The sequence below is a fragment of the Pteropus medius genome, unplaced genomic scaffold (assembly GCF_902729225.1).
Source record: "Pteropus medius unplaced genomic scaffold, Ma_sr-lr_union100, whole genome shotgun sequence".
NCBI lineage: Eukaryota > Metazoa > Chordata > Mammalia > Chiroptera > Pteropodidae > Pteropus > Pteropus medius.
The window spans coordinates 2,542,258-2,561,548 of record NW_024342473.1 but is presented as its reverse complement, the minus strand read 5'-3'; the positions used below and the strand labels follow the sequence as shown (position 1 = coordinate 2,561,548).

Sequence of the window (19,291 nt, the reverse complement as noted above, 5' to 3'; positions counted from 1 at the left end):
TATACTGAGTGGAATAAGCCAGTCACACAAGGACAAATACTGTATGATTACACTTATATGAGGTACCCAGAGTAGTCGAAATCATAAAAACATAAAGTAGAATGGTGACTGATAGGGGCTCCAGAGAGGGGGAAGATAGGAGTTGTTTAATGGCAATAGAGTTTCAGTTTCGTAAGATGAAAAAGTTCAGGAGATGTGTTTCACAACAACGTAAATACTCAGCACTATGAAATCATACACTTAAAAATGGGCAAGATGGTAAATTTTATAATATTGATTTTTATCACGATAAAAAACTTTTTAATCAAAAAAAGTAAGTGTATATCCTTTCATTTCAAAACAGCAAACTAAATTGATATCTATATATTCTTCTTTGCGAGTCTAGGTTAAAATGTTAATAAAGTTTGTTTTAACTTTTTATTTTGAAATAATTTTAGATTTGCGAAAAAAGCTGAAAAAAGTTGAGAGTCAGCCTCCTACAGTAACTTACGCACCCATAGTTTAATTATCAAAACCAGGACAACACTGATAATGAAACTAGAGACCTTATTCAAAGTCCACCTGTTTCCCCCTAATGTCCTTTTCTGTCTAGGATCTAATTGGGGATTCCGCCCTACCTCCTTAGTCTCCTCCACTTAATCTGTGGCAATTCCTCTTATCTTCCTTGTTTTTCATGTTCTTGGCAGAGTACTGGTCAGATATTTTGTAAAAAGATGTTCGGCTTTTTTCTTATGCTTTCTCATAATTTGATAGACCTTAAGCATTGAAGGCAAGAATGCTACCTGAAATAATGTTTTGTTCTTCTCAGTGCATATTAGAGGGTCATGCCTTCTTACTGGTGATGTTCATTTTGATCACTGGCTAAGGTGGTGTTTACTAATGATTTCCTCTCCCAAGTTACCATATTCCCTTTGTGATTAGCGTAGATGGTCTGAGACTGTACTAATATTCTGTTCCTCCTCAAATTTTGCCCAATGGTTTTAGATTCTGTCTTACTCAGTGACTCTTAGTACTTGATTTTCTCAGTAATAATTTTGAATTTTTTTCATTTCTTCTATAATTTTTAATTGGAATTTTTCTATAGGGAAGAGCTTCTCCTTCTCATTTATTTATTTGGCTACTTATTTATATCAGTGTTGACACAAGGATATTGAAATTATTTTATTGGTTATAATCCAATATTATCATTATATAATTCATTGTTCAAATTGTTCCATATTTGGTCATTTGGAGCTTCTTTAGATTAACTCCTATGTCTTATGACATATTATCATCTTTTTTTTGAGCACTTTCTCATTTTCTGACACCACAAGATGTTCCAGTCTCGTCTTTTATTTTCTCTGCCCCAACCCTGGAATCAATCACTTTTCCAAGGAGCTCTGGATTCTTTCATTGGAGAATAGTATTCATAAACCAAGATTTTGGCACAGGTATGCTCACAGCTTCTGGAGTATCATTATTCTTAGATCTTCTGAGTTGACAAAGTTGAGAAATATATATATGAATGTTAACCCACACATACACACATCTACATTTATTTCTATATCTATCTGTGTGTGTGTGTATATATATATATATATATATATATATATATATATATATATATATGTATTTAAAACCATGAATTCATATTGATTCTTGTAACTCCAATCCAATATCATGAGGTTCATTCTAGCCTTCACTATTTATCTGTAATTTCTTTCTCCACCAGTGAGAGACCAAGCTCTCATTATCTATAATATATTCACTTTTTGTTCAACATTGGTATATATATAAAATGGTTATATAATTGCTAATCTATACCCTTATGAGATACAGATTTACTAACAAAATAACAGTATTTGGATACAGTTCTTTTTATCTTTAGCCTCACAATATCTAGTCAAAATATGATTTTCCAGAGCTGTTTGTTAGTTTGTTTGTTTTTTTTAATCAATTCATTTCAGTGCAGTTATGTCACTCATTTGTAACATAGTTTGGTTCATTTGTTACTGATTATATTCCATTTTGGATTTCTTCCACATCCTGGTTGATTTTAATTATTTGTTAGAGAGAAGGTACGTATATGAAACATTGCTATAGTTCTAAAAGTGAAACTCTTTTAAAAAATATAGTCAGAAGAGTGTTCTCTCTCTTCATCCCTAATAACCTATTCTCATTTCTTCTTCCCACACCTTTCCCACCAACTTCTGTAAGTAACCAATCTCTAGTTTCTCAATTATCTTTCCAGTATTTCTTTTACAAAAATGTGTCTATACATACATATTTTCTTATATCCTTATATACCATTCCTTCTCACATGGAGAGTAGCATGCCATATATACTCTTTTGTATTTTTCCTTTCCACTTAGTAATAAGTATGTCCTGGAAATAACTCCATATTAGTTCACAGAGATCTTCTTCATTCTTTTTTATAATATCTTAGAACAAAATTACAACACACCTACATAATGGACTCCTCTATGTGTTAAAATTTAGGTTGTTTCCAATATTTTGCCAGTACAAATAATGATATAATAAATAACCTTGGCATATATATTTTTGTATATCTTCAGGGTAGATTCCTAAAGGTGGGATTTCTGGGTCAAAAAACAAGTGCATATGTAGTTTTATTAGATATTTCCAACTTTCCCTCTAGAGAGTTGTATTGGTGTACATTCTAACAATTTATGAAGGACCATCTGCATCCTAACAACTTAACAAAACATGTTTAGACGCTTTTCGATTTTTGCCAGCCTGATAGTGAGAAATTGTTTTAATGTGCATTTCTCTAATTATAAGTGAATCTGAACTTTTTTTCATATGTTTGAGGGCTGTTTATATATTTTTGTATGTGTTCATGGTTTTCTTCCCCATTTTTCTACTAGTTCTTGGTTCTTTGTCTCTCAGGTGCTACAAGGTTTATATATATGTTCTTGTCTGTGGTGTATGTTACAGAAATGTTCTCCTAGTTTGTCAATTGTCCTTTGATTTTGCTTATGGGGCATGTGTGTGTGTACATGTGTGTGTGTGTGTGTTTGTGTATGTGTGTGTGTGTGTGTTTAAAAGATTACTTTTTAGTAGTCACATTTCTCAATCTTTACTTTTATTGATCCTGGATTTTGAGTCATGGCTAGTAAGCCTTCTCTACACCCTTAATAAGATTAAAGAAGATTTTACCCATGTTTTCTTCACACACTTAAATGTTTTCTTTTTTTACATTTAGATCCCTAAACTTTTGGAGTTAATTCTTGGATATAGTGTGAAAGATGGATCTAATTTTATCTTCTTCCAAATGGCTACTGAGTTGTCCAACACCATTTATTAAAAACTCCAGTTTTACTCCAATGATCAGAGATGTCACCTAACAAATTTCTAAAGTTATAACAATGAAGAGATCATGAGAACTATCAACACACAAGAAAAAAATGTTTATTAAAGAAAGCAGATAGAAGAGCATTGACAGATGAAGCTAAGCCATGCCTAAAATACATACAGAGGAGGGATATTTTATAATGATAAAAAAAGGCAATTCATGAAGAATATATAATCGTAAATGTATATCAACTGTAGTGTGTCTCTTGACTGATTTTCGAGTCTAACAAAATGCTGTGGAGCTAACTGAACACAAAAGTTGGGATGGAAAATAATTTATTTGTTCCTCTGAAATTGTTTCCCATTTTGACCCACAGAACCAGAGGCATAATGAGGCGCTTCCAGCCACATTTCCAGTAGCATCTTGACATCCCCAACATACTTTAGATCCTTGGAAAACAGCTGGGTTTAGTAATCATTCAATTCTTCCAGCTGTGCGTTTTCGTCTTTTGCTTTTGGTTTTTTAAAAATTTTACCAATTCATTTCCATTCTTCTAGAAAAACATCAGAGAATGAAACATCAATTTGTTTTAGAGGGAGTGGTTCTGGGATAGGACTTTTTATTCTGAAAGATCGTGAATAGCCAAGCAAAGCAGCTCTTGGCTACATCACATAGGCAAACCAACTCCACGTTAGTCCTGAGCACTGCTTTGCTTCCTAGCCTGCAAAAGCATTGAGAGATGAATCATTTAATTTCAAAAACATTTTGTGTTAATTACAAACTGAATGATGAATTTTGCTATAAGCAGAAACAGTTTCACACTTAGAAAACTCTCCAGAATCCAGCTTTAAGGTGTACATGAGGTGGGTAGACTATGTGGTAGGATTTGTACCAAAAGATGTATCCATGGCTCTGAGCTGTTAGAATTGGCGAGTCAGCCAAAGTCTTCCCTTCATGTTTATGAAACGTCTTTCCTCCAGAGAGTTCTCCTCATATTCATTACCTCATTAATCATCCACCATTCCCTTGGAAAAAGAAAAGTGGGTAAGCATGGTTTATAATAGCTCTTTAATTCCCAGGAGGGAATATTGAGGCTCAGGGTGAACAAATAATTTAGTAATTCAAATCTGCGAAATAAAAAAAAATTTAAAATGCTGTCCTAGAAAATTTGTGGAGTAATCATGTAGACTTTGTTTTAATCCCTAAAGTTAATAGAGAATAAAAGGTAAACTATGCCCAATGAGCATCACTGGTGTTAATTTGTAATTTAACATGGAAAGAACTTCAGAGCATTGTAACAATAATGTTGGTCAAAATTTTCGTGTAATACACAAACCTATCAGAGTCTCTCCTGGTCAAGCTGTTGAAACTCCTACCACCTTGCCCATGCTATAAGGATTTATGAGATCTGCCTCAGTTAAGGATACATCACTAGAATTCCTCATTTATAAAATGAGTCCTTTGGCCTAGCCCATGCATTTTGCCCAAGGTACTTGGCAAGAATGAAATATTTGAAAAGTCCTTTACTCTTTAGAAAAAAATAACTACATATGGCTAGTCGGGCAAATTATTACAGGTCAAAAGCCCCAGGACTTTAAGGGTAAAGAGGTCTTTCAGGTCATTCTGACCTGAGTGAGAATTTTAATAAAAACGAAACTATACCATGCAAGTACCTATTGCTGTTTCACGGCTCCTGACATTTTTTTCTGGTGGATCATGGTGATGATTCCATCCAATGAGCCTTTACAGGTTGGTCACCATTTGAAGGTATTGATATGTTTATTGCACATATAAGGAAATGGAATTAATTAACATTTGGAGGATACTGTCTTTGCATGCATAATTTTAATAATTTTTGACAACTAAGTACTCAAACATTTATATAAAAATATTCTCAAGGATGTTTGCCTTAATATATATATATATATATATATATATATATATATATATATATATATGCAGTATAACTACATAATTATTTAATACTTAATGGGTTTTTGAGTGGATATATTTTCACATAATATGTAACAATATAGTAGAAATTAATTTTCCTTATGCAGTGCAACAAACACATACTATAAATTTTGAAATACTATATATTTTCAGATTATGTAATGAATAAGCAAACATGGAAATTTTTAAAATAATAATTATTAATCATGTAAGGAACAGTTTAGAAAGAGAAAGATGGAGACTACAGTTAGGTAGACACTGATGCCACTCAGGAGTGGGTAAAGGTAAGTGTGAATGAGCGAGCAGGGAGCAAGTGAAGCGGCAAACACCTTCAGCTACCTATGTTCAAGTCCAAGGATCCCGAGGATGGTCATCTCTTTTCAACACTTGAGTGGATGGCTATGACCCATTATCTAAACTGGTAGGAAACAAAGGGCCCCCAAAAAATAAAATAAAAATTGCAAGAACAATCATTTTATCTGCATAATTCCAAGTTTTCTAAAGATCCGGCAACAGGTGTTTATGGCTTCTCTTCTTTCTCTTCCTTTGACCTGAATGAATATAAAGTTGAACAAGTTTCTTGATCATAAACTCTGCAAATCATCTAGCCTTCTTCACAAGATTTTGAATTTTTGCTTTGTGTTAATCACTTCCTCAAAATCTTATAAGTCAGCAACAACTGCGGGACCAGTTTCTCCCATACTCCATTCATTGTTTGTTATCATACATGCCAAACCCAGTTGATAAATTTGAAGACCTCCTGAATGTCAAAACTCTTCCATAAATCCTTAATTGAAGCAGTGTTCCAGCATCATCAGACCATATATCAGCATTTAAGCGCCACATACTGCATCACCATCTGTAAACAATATGCAGTGACTGCAGTGACTCGTAAGTCCAGAGGCTACAATGACATAAGGCCGGGAGGCAAAAAGACCACTGTGATATTATCTCCATAACTGTCAACAGTAGAAAGACATCCGGGAGAATTGTCTATTATCAAAAAAGCCTTGGTTGCAAGTTTTCGCATACTCTTTAATGAATAGAGACAGTTAGCTCCTCTTGTAATCATTGAACACTGCCTTGGTCACCCAATCTTTACGAGCTGAATATCATTAACAGGCAATTCACTCTTCAATAGTCCTTAAAAGGCACTGGGGTTTTCGAAGTGATACACCAGCAAAGGTTTTAGCTTAGCATCACATTCACTTTAGAGCAGGGTTAGCCTATTTTGTCTAGTTTATGTTCTGGCACTTTTGTCTCCTTCTCTGAAATGAACATACAGGATAGCATTTGTTTCCAAAATAGCCCAATTTCATCAACGTTAAAATTTTGCTTTGCAGTTCAATCACCTTTGTCAATAGTTTTCTGCAATTCATAGGCTCATCTACTATCTTCACAGACTTTTCAGCGTTCTTAGGAGACATTTTCTTATAATAATATAGGGAATCTGATGAGATAATGCACAACACGTTTAAACTGTGTAAGCACAAGATTCAGTGTTATCAGAAAAAAAGCTGCTCTATATTTTCTCCCCTGAATTTGTGCACAAATCAAATGGTTTTGCTGCTGTGACAATGTGGATTTGTTATAATAAGTTTTCCTTTCAGATAGTGAGTTTTGGGGGAAAAAACTGTTAACTCATTTAAACAAAGATTTGGATAGTGAGATTCAGATGCTAGGGATTATCCATTATAATATAAAAAGAATATAAAAGGATATAAACCAAAGTTGATAGTAACTATCACTGAAAGATGAAAGAGTAATTTTAATAATTTAACCTTTTGCTCAACAATGCTTCCAATCTATCAAAAATTAGTATGTATCAATTTGATAATTTAAATGGGAAAAAGAGATATATCAATAGAATAAATTGCCATCTACCTGGACTCAGAATACTTTACATGTGAACCGCATTGGTCCTCAAAGCAGAAAGGCATTTTAACAATATTTCTCATCCACTTATACTGCAGAACTTTATTTAAAATATAACAACATATTAAAATGGAACTCTTTTTTGAATCTGTTTCAGCAGAGGCCACCAAGAAGCTGAGAACCAAACAATAGATGGCAAAGGAGACTTGTGGAGGTGTCAGGAAACTAGTCTTTCAACCTTTAGCTCAACTCCTTGTCAAAGATATAAAAAGATTTTGTATAAGAGGCAGAGAGAGAAAACTGGCAGTGCTGTGACATTTGCCCTTTCTCCTCCTTTGGGAAGAAAAGGATGTTTCCCCTTCACCTAGAGAAAGGGGCTTTAAGGAGAACGCTTACAGAGCTTGACATGTTTCCTGGAATGTGGAGGGCACAGCAAACTGGTGTCTGACACACCCTGAAGGATCTGAGTCAGAAGAGGCCAAGCAGCAGGGGGCGCTAGCTCCCAGTCAAGTAGATGCTTTGTGATCTTGACTTCTCATTTCCCCAGATCAGAGGAATCTGGGACAACTTAGTCAAGGGAGTAGGAAAGGAGGTTTACGGAAGTCGAGAAGTAAAGGAGAGAAGTAAAATTTCAAGACCATGCCCACTTTATCATGACAGACTTCCAACCCAACCTGTGGGAGAAGAAAAGTTCAACTTCTAATAAAGTTCAGAGTTTTTATTATTTTGGTGGACTGAACATAACAAAGACTAAAAGGAATCTATGCTAGTGACTAAAAGTGAATGGAAAGAATTTGTTTTCTAAGAATGATACAAAAAACTCAAGAGAGCTGTCCTAAATTTCACAAAACTGGGGGAAATCGACAGGCATCAAATGGATACTGACCGTGGTGTGGGAGTGGGAGGGAGAATCGAGGTGCTTAGAATTGTGCCCTATAGTGTTCTGCTAATATTATTATAACTCCCACATACACCATATTGCTCTAGTTACAATAAAGAAGTATGTAGTACATCATACTCCACATTAAACATACCTTCTCCACCAGAGCCCATAGGAAATAATTTGCACCAGTCTTTGTTCCAGCAATAGCTCTCCTCCACAGACAATTGTTTTTATTTTACTGTGAATAAAGGAGCTGGTCCTACTGGAGGTGAAACTTGTTTTTACTCAGCTGTTAGAACATTCAGAATAAAATGTGTGGTATACTTCTAACAAATGCAGCAGACACTCTGCAGGCAATTTACTGAGTACCAATCTCAAGCCTAACTTCATCTTTTCATCCCTAATCTTTTTGTCGTTGTTTTATCTTTTGGAGTAGTATGGTTTTATGTAAACCACCTCAAATCCTTTCTGTAGTATGACGAGGCAATAAATATATTTATCACAAATGTCTAGAGACCTAACTGAAAATAATTTGTACTAAAATTAATCTCAAACATAATTGAACTTTGTTCTAATAATCGTAAAGGCACTTTGGGGTCTTGCATTGCCTTAAGACACAAACATGGGCATCAGTTATTGTGCTGTAAGTGGGTTTAACCTGACAAAGAGTCTAATTAATGATGAATCTGATAACCAAGTGTTCTCTGTGTGGGTACTAGCCTGGGGTAGGCGGAAGGTGAGAATAATATTCTGCAACCACCTTCTTTAATTTTTAGGTATCTCTAAGTAAATATTCATCTATACCTAAGGTATTTAGTTTCAAAGAAACAAATGCTATTTTTATCTGATAATGCTATTGGTACACATTTAAGATTGTGTGTATGTGTGTATATATATATGTATATATACATATATATATACACACACACATACACACACACTTACATATGTATGTATATATATATACACACACACACATATATATATATATATACACACACACACAGAGAGACTATTAATTACATTTAGAATGTGGATCAAATTAGGATTTTTAGTTCAAAATGCAGTTAAGCACAAATGATTACTCAATAAAGACTCTAATAGGAAAGAGTGAAGAAATAAGATAATAAAAGCAGACAGAAGTGAAAACTTGGTAGAGGAGAGTTTTGAACACATTTCTAAAACATGGAAAGAGGATGAAAGCCTGATGAAGGATAAAATCAGTTGAGGAAGCAGGGACCTAGAAGTCAAAGAAGGAAGAAAAGCAGCAAAAAAGTCACTTAGCCACGATGGCAGAGAGACTCCAAGTTCAAGGTCGAAGGTAAGGAAGAAGACAGGAAGATAGGGGGCTGAAGAGAGATTAATTAAAATTCCTCTACTCAACAACACTCTAGGAGGTGGGATAGGGAGGTTGTGGTTGTGAGGACAGGTGAGAGGAAGAAAGCAATAATGAACGCAAGAGGAAAGAAGCTTACAAGAAAGACGTGTCCCCAAAACCATGTAAGCTAAAATGTGGCATGATTTTGAGCAATAGAAGGGTTTCCTGAAAAGAAATGGAAATCCATTTGAACTGGCTCTGAGGATCATTTTGCTTTGACTGGTACCCACGGTTGAAACGTCGAACCTATAATTCTAACACATTACTTGTCTTTACATTGGACAGTATCCACTTAGTTATAATAATGTAAATGCTGTATATTAATGTTGAACCTTTGAATTAACCTATAAACTAAACCTGGAAAACTTAAAAACATTACATAACAAAATTAAATGTTATCAATTTTAACAACATAAAATTATTTTTTTTTGGTGCAGTTCAATGCCGTCCACCCGCAATACCATCCCCCTCTGTCCTTCGTGAGGCCTTCTGCCCCAGGGCACCCCACACACTGGAGTCCCAGTATACACAAGAGCATGTCCACCATCAACATCCTCTTTCTCACCCCTAATGCCCAGGACGTGGAGGGGCAGCCTTTTCGCTTCTGGGACCTGGGGGCAGACAGAAAAGTGGGCTTCCCCTGAGGAAGAAGAGCCACAACGTGAAAAGAATGATACTCTCACTATAGAAAGTGAATAGGATGTGTGTGGGGAGCGGAAAGAAAAAAAGAGCCGTTCGATGCTGGGGGGACGGGAGAGATATAGTGAAAGTGGAAAGGCGAAGTGCAGGGAATGCTGAGTGCTCTGATCACTTCCTCTATGGGGAAACAGTAGAGCATAATAATTCATAGCACAGATAATAGAGCCTTTCCAGCTCCACCACTGTATTAACTGGTAATTTTGCACTAGTTATGTAACTGTGCTGTGCCTCGGTTTTCACATCTGCAAAATGAGTGCATACAGTTAAGCATTCAGTAAATGTTTAATATTTTTCTAACATCATTGGAAGTTATATGATGCTGTCTCACTTAGTAAAATAAAAAATAAAGTAAAAATAACTTTTAAATTGGAGGAGGAAGAGGAGGAAAGTGTAGCTTAAGTAGACTACTTTTCAGCTTCTCAGAAGTTCAGCAAATAAATAATGCCTAAAGCTGACAGTTGAATAGCAGTTTTTAATATTATTTAAAGTTAGGAAGGTAACCATTAGAAAAACTAACACCAAAAATTGTTATAAGCATTTATTATTTTTTGAATCAAGTAAAGAATTATACAATTATTCATTTAAAAAATAAAGTTATAATAAATTGGGCACAAATTAATTCTACGAAAGTTGAAACCACAGAAGCCAAAACAAATCAAGTCGAATCTACTCTTTTCCAAATGAATTCAGCCGGCAAAGATATATTTGGAAGTGAAAAATAATCTCTCAGCCAACAATATTTTCCCAAGCCTTTGCCACACTTTCCAGGTTTATAGCAATGCCACACCTCTTGGCTGTGAGACTTGAATCCTGGGGAGGTACAATATTAGTGCCTTATGTCACAATTTCAAACCCTACAAAAATTATCCTGGCCCATGGCCTGATTTCATCCCGGCTCACGTGGCTGCTTTTCTAACTCCAATATATAGGTGCAACGTATGTGGAGGGCTGAAACATTTGCCTTAAGAGGTTGCAACACAGATTATTGGTTTTCACATTTCTTGCAGACAGGTGATCTACTAAGTGTTGTTTCCATCAGTAACAAGACTGCTGTTTGGACCATCCTAGTGTGTCGGAGCTGCCACCTAATACTCCTTCATGCAATGCTTAAAATCCACATTCTTCCTAAGGGACATCTAACAGGAGCATGTTATATTAACACCTTCTGAAAGGAACTAAAATCCCAAAGGCATTTAGACAGACATACGTGGAACATGGTTATTCTTCATGTCAGTGATATAGCTGTTTCACTTTTCTCAATTTACAGCTTTCTCATAGATACTGAAACAATTGCAAGTTTTTGAGTACCTATTATCTGTAATTTTCCGAGCTAGGTATTGACAATCTACTTTAACACATAAGACCAAAAAAAAAAAAAAAGTTATGAAATACAATAAGTTCTATGATGAAGGTAAACAAAGGGTGCTGCTGGAAAATGTAGGAGGGGAACTAACCCAGACTGAGAAGAGTAGAGTGTCAAGTAAGACTTCTTGAAGGACACAGTAATTAAGCAAAAAGGGCATTCTGGGGAGAGGGTACAGCATAGACAAGGAGCCAGAATAAGAGTGGGGCATGTTCTGAAAAGTTTGAGGATGTGGAAAAAAAGAAACTCTCATGTATGCTGGTGGGAATGCAAACAGGTGCAGCCACTATGGAAAACAGAATGGAGGTTCCTCGAGAAATTAAAAATAGAACTACCATATGATCAAGCAATTCCACTTGTAGGTATTTAGCCAAAGAAAAGAAAAACACTAACTTGAAAAGATATATTCACTCCCATGCTCATTGCAGCATTTGTTACAACAGCCAAGACATGGAAACAACCTGTTTAACAATAGATGAGTGGATAAAGAAAATGTGACATAGATAGATAGATGATAGATAGAGATAGATGGATAGATTATAGATATATAGGTATATAGAGAGATGTATAGATATACATTCATATAGTGGAATACTATTCTGTCGTAAAAGAAGACAATCTTGCTATCTGCAACACGGATAGACCTTGAGGGCATTATGCTAAGTGAAACAAGTCAGACAAAGACAAATAACTGTGATTAAACTTATATGTGGAATCTAAAAAAAACAAAAACAACAAAAAAAATCCTGAATACAAATAGATTGGTGGTTGTCAGAGGCAGGAGTGGGTGAAATGGGTAAAAGTGGTCAAAATATACAAACTTACAGTAATAAAATAAATGAGACACAGGGATGTAATGTACAGCATGGTGACTATCGTTAATACTGTATTGTATATTTGAAAGTCGCTGAGTAGATAGTAAGAGTTCTCATCACATGAAAAAAAATTGTGTGGTGATGGATGTGTAACTTGTGGTGATCATTTGTCAATATATACAAATATCAAAATCATTGTAGACCTAAAATGTCAATTATATCTCAAAAAATTATAAGAAAAAATAAGATACTGAATGGAAATGCAGTGAATTTAGATATTAATTTGGGAAGAATTATTTTAAATATTATGTTTTATCATCCAGGAAAAATGTCTCTGCAGCCATTCAAGATTGACTCATGACCTTTAATAAGGGTTTGTATTTACACAGGGCCTGTACCTCTTAAGTTTATTCCAAGGGATTTTATAAACTTTGTCACTATCGTAAAAGGAATTTTTAGTTCATTGCTTCAAATGCTAACTGGATATTGCTAAGTTGGAGAAAAGCTTTTGATTTTTGTATATCTATCATGTAACCAGCCAAATATATTAATATTACAAGATTTTTAGGTGTTTGGAGTATGCATCCACAATATTTGCAAATAAAAATGTTTATTTTAAAAAATTTGTATCAATTATTTAATTTTATTGTATTGTTGACTTAACTAAGACTTTAAAAACCAAATAAATTGCTGTGGTAATGGAGGGTAAGTCTACCTTTTCCTAATTTAATGCAATAGTGATAGTATTTCACTATGTACCACATTTGCTGTCAGTTGTTATAAAGACTATCATATTTTGGTGATTTCCTTTTACTACTACTTTACATTGAGGATTTTTTCTTTTAAAAAATTTTATTGTAAAGTATATAATACAACTTAAAATTTTAAATGATTATAAAAATAACAAAATACCCATGTATTAAACATCCTATTTAAGAAATCAAAAATTACCAGTACCTCAGATGATCCCTCTATGCTGTACACTCACTGACCACAACTCTCTCCCTTCACCCCTTCCTCCAAGACGTAATTGTTATTCAGAATTAATTGCTGAGTCCATTTTAATCAGCCAACTTAATAAATTAAAACTTCTCAAATTAGGATTGACAATTAATTTGGAAAATTTTCTAAGAATATTCTGTATTTTTAAATGTTCCTTAATGCCTTCTAATAGTTTTAATTTTCTCCGTAAGTCTTACAAATTTGTTGGAATTCTCCCATTTTATATTTTGTGTTGCTATTATGTTACCTTTTTTTTTTACTAGTTTTTCATTTTTACTATTTCCAGAACCTTATTAAACTCATTAATTCTAATTTATCTGTATATTATTTTGGGAAGTTGGAATAAGCAACTATGCAGATCATAACTTCCCTGTGAATGAGAGGTTTGGGGTTTTTTTTTTCACTTTGAATTTTTATATCTTTTTTTTTTTTGGTGGTGGTTGTCACTATACTAGCTAGGACCTCCCGTATTCTTAAAAAGTATTCTAATCTTGAAGGGAATGCTTTTAAAATTTCATCATTGTAGTATTTCTTTAGTGAAAGTCATTTATTATCTTATTTTTTATGCATATTAAATTTCTCAAATGCTTTTATTTATTGAGATGATCTTATAATTTTCCCCTTTATCTGTTAATGTGGTGAATTACATTTTGTATTGTTAAATCAACCTTGCATTCCAGAGATAAACTCAACTTAGTAATGATGCATAATCTTTTTATATAATACAAACCCACTTTGCTAGTATTTAGAAAATTAGCAATTTTAGAATTTTTCCATTGATAGTTCTGAATTAGATCATTTTCTTTTTCAATGCTGACTTTATTTTGATATGAGGGTCATGTTAAACTCATTAAAAAATGGAAAATATTCTCTCTTCAATCTGTTTCTTAAATTTGGGGTGTACTTACCCTAAAACCATCTAGGCCAAGTGTTTGTTTTCTTTATAGAAAAAAATTTTAACTTTGGCATCTATTCTTTAATAATAATAGAGCCAACCAGGTTTTATTCTTATTCATTTCATTCATTTGTATTTTCTTAAAAATTTATCAACTGTTTTCAAATTTATTTAGAAAGTTGTTCATAACATAGCATGTGTCCAGATGTAGATCAGACCTAATATTATTTATTTGCTCTCTCTCTCTCCCTCAGCCTTGTCAGACGTTTGTCAATGTTATTGGCTTTTCAAAGAACTAAATAAAACAATAAATTTCTATGAAGTGAACAACAGTATAAATAACACACAAGTTAAGAAACAGAATACTGCCAGCAGCATGTAAGTCCCCATGTGCCCCTTTCTCATTTTTGCCCATGGAGGTTATACCGTTAGTTTCTTAGGGAAATCATTTTCTTGCTTTTCTTTAAACTTTTGCTGGATAACTCTGCAACCTCACACAATAAAGTATCACTTTACCAATTTTTAAATTTTATGTAAATGAAATCATATACTGGTTGTTTTTATATCAGCTTCCTTACAATCAGTGTTTTCAATATTTACCCAGGTCATTGCATGTTCACTCGAGTTCATTCAATGAATGAGCAAAACTGCCTATTAATCCATTCTAATATTAATACAAATTTCTAATTTTCCATTTTCAGGCTATTATGTGCAATGCAGCTATGAACATTCATGTACATGAATCCTGGTATCCACATTTTTCTGGAATAAATATCTGGTATTTTAAATTTTATTGGTTAATGCCTAAATGTTTTTTAAATGGTTATACAATTTATACTCCTATAAGCAGTGGAAGAGATGTCTCTGCTCCGCATGTGCTAAACCAATATGGTGCATATGCAATGGTATCTTACTTGTACTTTCTACATTATATATGAGAACATTTCATAATGAGCTTATTAGCCATGTGGATTCTTTTCCAACACGACAGATTAAGATACTCTCCTATATTAACTAGCAAAATCTATAGTTTTACCTTTCAGATTTAGGTCTATAATCCCCTTAGGACTTATTTTTGTATAGACTGTAAAGAAGAGATTAGATTTCATTCTCTTCTTTTTTAAAATAAAGATATCCATTTTTCTCAGAACCATTTATTGAATAAACTGTCTTTCTCCCACTGTTTTAAGTGCCACTTTTCTCTGTTTGTGGATTTTCAATTGTGATCGTTAATTTATTTGTGTTCAGTATACCAAGGTTTCTAACACATCACTGTCTTGATTACTACAGCTTTATAATTAACCTTGTTTCCAATAGACGAAGTCCTCTCACTTTTTCAACAAATTGGTATTCTTAACCCTTTGTATTTCCATATAAATTTTAAAAACATTGTCATGTTACACACACACACACACACACACACACATACAATCTGTCAGTATTGTGATTGGCTTCGTTTAAATCTACAGTTCAATTTGGGCAAAACTGACATTTTTCAATATTAAGTATCCAAGTCATGACTATGATACAGTATCTCCATTAAGGTCTATAATTATTGTAAATAAAGCTCTACAGTTGTCTCTGTAAGATCCTGTACATTTCTTATTAGATTTATTCTTAAGTATTTCAATGGTTTTTATACTATTATAACAAGTATCTTTTAAGGAAAAGTATTTTCAACTTGTTTGAAAGCAGTCCAGTATCAATAAATACAATTGATATTTGTGTACTAATTTTTGTACCAGAATTTCATCTAATAACTTATTTTCGTACATCCAACACGTTTCCAATGGAAATCTCAAACTTTTGGAGAGAATCACAGCTCCATTCCCAATAAAATAATAAAAGTAGTGTATTTTGCCAGAAAAATGCATACATGCATGTAAACACAAAATTTTATAAAACTATTATTGGCTCCATTCTGCAAAGTAGATTCCAAATTTAAAAATCCTACCCTACACATAGCCCAGTATACATAATGCTCAAAAATGGAGGAAGGAATAAGCAAATAAATATGCAAGCAAATACACAACAAGCAAGAAGTTGATGCAGGCATTCATACTAATCCATAAAAATTTGTCTAAAAGAATGGTTTAAAACACGAAACATAAAATATACTCCAGTTTTAAGTATTTATTTACAAAGTTCTTACTAATACAACTGCTTTTAAAATATAGCAATAAAGGGTCATATACTATTTAAAAGTGGCACATATGGTATAGGAAAAAACCTATATAGTCAGTTAAACTATTAAAGCAGACAACTGAGAATTGTTAAATGTCAATTAAATGTTTGTAGTATTCCCTAAACAGGTAGGAAATAAAAGTGCATATATTCATAGGAACTTAATTATTTTGCATTACTGACTATAAAAAAAAAAAAACTATTGTGAATGATAACATCATGGCTTGAAAAATATTTTACAACAGCTAAGAGAATGTATTTCAATTTTACATTTAATTATGGGACCACAATAAAAAGTTGACCATACACATATCTACGTAATTTACAACAGATTAGTAAAACTGATGCCAATTTTAGAGTTATTTCATAAAGATTAGAAACAATCTTTACTATAATTTCCTCCGTGGTATTCCTTCAAAACAAAATCCCACACACTATCAAAATAAATCACGATTTACTAGTGGCTAAAATCACCATAAATATATGTCTCTGAAACAGCTACAACTTTATACCAATATCATGTTTGTGCAAAACATACATTATTTTTTAATCTTTCTGTCCTTGTCTCTCAATTTGTAAAAGTATTTTGAAACAATCTCCTTTAACTGTTATTCTTTTAAAAGCTACACACTAGATCTTGAATACACTTTAGAATAAAATAAACTGCAAAAGGAACAGTGTTTCAAACAGCACATGTGAAATAAGATACTGTTATTTACTCAGAAATATATGCAACTTTTGTCTATTTAAGAACTATGATATCGCTTAATTTCTGCACAAAATGAGATTCACAAATACATATTTCCAAAATTCATTCATGGACAATATACAAAGAAATTCACATCAGTATTTGGCATCCACCAATAAAATTTATTTACTGTATTAGTTGCAAAGCTACCAATATCATGAATAATTTAAGTTATTGGTCTTCAAATGAACGATTCAAGAAAAGAGAAAAATTACAGCAAAATCAAAATTATTTTTTACATGAATTAACTTGGAAATGTTACTCTTTCAAAAAGAAAATCATTTTCTTGGCATAGTTAGTGTTACCTATATTCTTTCCAGCTTTCACCAAGTGCTAATGACAAGTACCATTTAAGTCAGTTTCTTATTTAAATATGAGGTGTTCTTAAGTTTCTATAAATTAAAATTTTTTTAAAGCTTCATATCAAATTGGTTGTAGATCTACTTAAAGTATGACTTCTCCTTTCAAAGAAGGAAGGCAAGCTGACAAGGGAGGGAGATGGGATACCCTAGAAAGACAAAACAAATATTTGTATTTAAAATTTTTCCTTAAAAAAATTGTAACATACAGTTTAGCATAATGCATAGCATTTTAATGTTTTACAAATTACGATAACAATTAATTTAAAGGCTTCTGACAATTCTAAACTATACAAATAAAATAATTTAAAATAGGGGAGGGGTAGGGAGAAAACAAAATTATTACAGTATTCTGAAAAATATGGGTAGATTAGTTAACTATATCAACTCATTGGATTAGATATTGGCTTACTGTTAGTAGCGGTACTTCTGTGAGATATTAATGATTCAGTGTTTCAGGTTATTAAAAAAATTAAAAATTAGTAAACACGTTTTGAGGTAAAAAGACAAATGCTAGTGGTTTCCTCTTAACTTAATCATAAAGCAGAATTAAGAGGAGAAATTATTTCATGGGAAATAATTTTCTAAAATTAAAAGGAATACACTTCTAAAGAGTTTTTGTATAATGTGTACAACCCATGTGTGTTTGTGTATGTGTATAATTATTCTCCATATAAAAATTGAGCAAAACAGCAGTACTTCTGATAATAGAGATTATTAAGTTACTAAGCTGTCTAAACTTATTGTTCCAGAGGTCAAAGTTAAATATCATCAGAATTTTTAACAATAACAAAGAAGCATGCACAAGAATACCAAAAGCCCAAGAGTGAGTATAAGTCAAAATGAATTAGAAAAAAAAGCTACTGTTTCATTTTAACATCCATGAATGGCTGTGTGTAACTAAACAAAGTAGCTGGCTATAAGTTCTCATATACAAGGTAGTAAAATGAAGTGTTTAAAGAGCTGTGTTGGTAAAGTATTACCACTCAAATAACTTAAGTAGATAGCATAAAAGTTTACATTTCCTCAAGTAAAATTTTTATGATTTGCCATAGTAAAAGCATATATTTTATAAAAATGCCATAAATCTAAGATTAAGAATCAGATTTGGAATATGAATCTACTTTACATGGAAATTATTACTATTCTTTAAAATGACCACTTTCATAAATAAGAAAATGTCTAATAGTATTGATTTTTTCTGGACTTAAGGGTAAATTACCTTGTAAAAGTATTTTTATGTGCCAATATGCAAAGTAACTCTATTTAGCCTAAGTTGTTATAAATTAAAAGCAGTTATAAAGTTGTGAATTCAAAAGTCTCCGCCCACGTAATAAGTAATTCAGTGGAGAAAGAATATTTTCTTTTTTCACAAATACAAATTTCAAATAGCTAATAAGCTCACATTAAACTTCATGAGTCTTGTTTCCATTATTGGTTGGCATATCTCCTAATTCTTCGCAAATTTCAAAGATGACTTGGACAGAACTTTTTTGAAATTTGAAAAATAAATATTTCCTTTTAGTATCTCTGAAAACTAGAATGACGTCTAGAACAAAACCAGGAGTTTTGTGCGCCCACCAGTAGAGTTTGAATGCTACTGGTGAGTGTGCCCACCAGTAGAGTTTGAATGCTGAACATAAACATGCTCAGTAAATCCAATTATATTGCTTGTGGAAACAAAATGGATAATCTGTTAGAACAGACGGAGAAGAGGACATGAATGTCTGAAAGATATTTTGGGTACCTCTAATTTATATTGTCTATGTAAAAGTGATAAAACCATAAATAATATAAATTAATTTTCTAAAATATTTCTGTGAAATCTAATTACCTTCATTT

At 32.8% G+C, this 19,291-nt stretch overlaps 1 protein-coding gene across 5 annotated transcripts in view; it reads right to left on the bottom strand.

The window, feature by feature from the left end:
* Window positions 1-16,271: 16,271 nt before the first annotated feature.
* Window positions 16,272-19,291, bottom strand: part of ECT2 (epithelial cell transforming 2) — a 56,529-nt gene continuing 53,509 nt past the window's right edge. For all 5 annotated transcript variants that reach the window (XM_039865053.1, XM_039865051.1, XM_039865056.1 and 2 more), the window contains one exon: window positions 16,272-17,598. In XM_039865053.1, coding sequence (XP_039720987.1) covers window positions 17,509-17,598 — 90 coding nt within the window. In that variant the 3' untranslated portion in view covers window positions 16,272-17,508. The remainder of the gene's footprint in view (window positions 17,599-19,291) is intronic.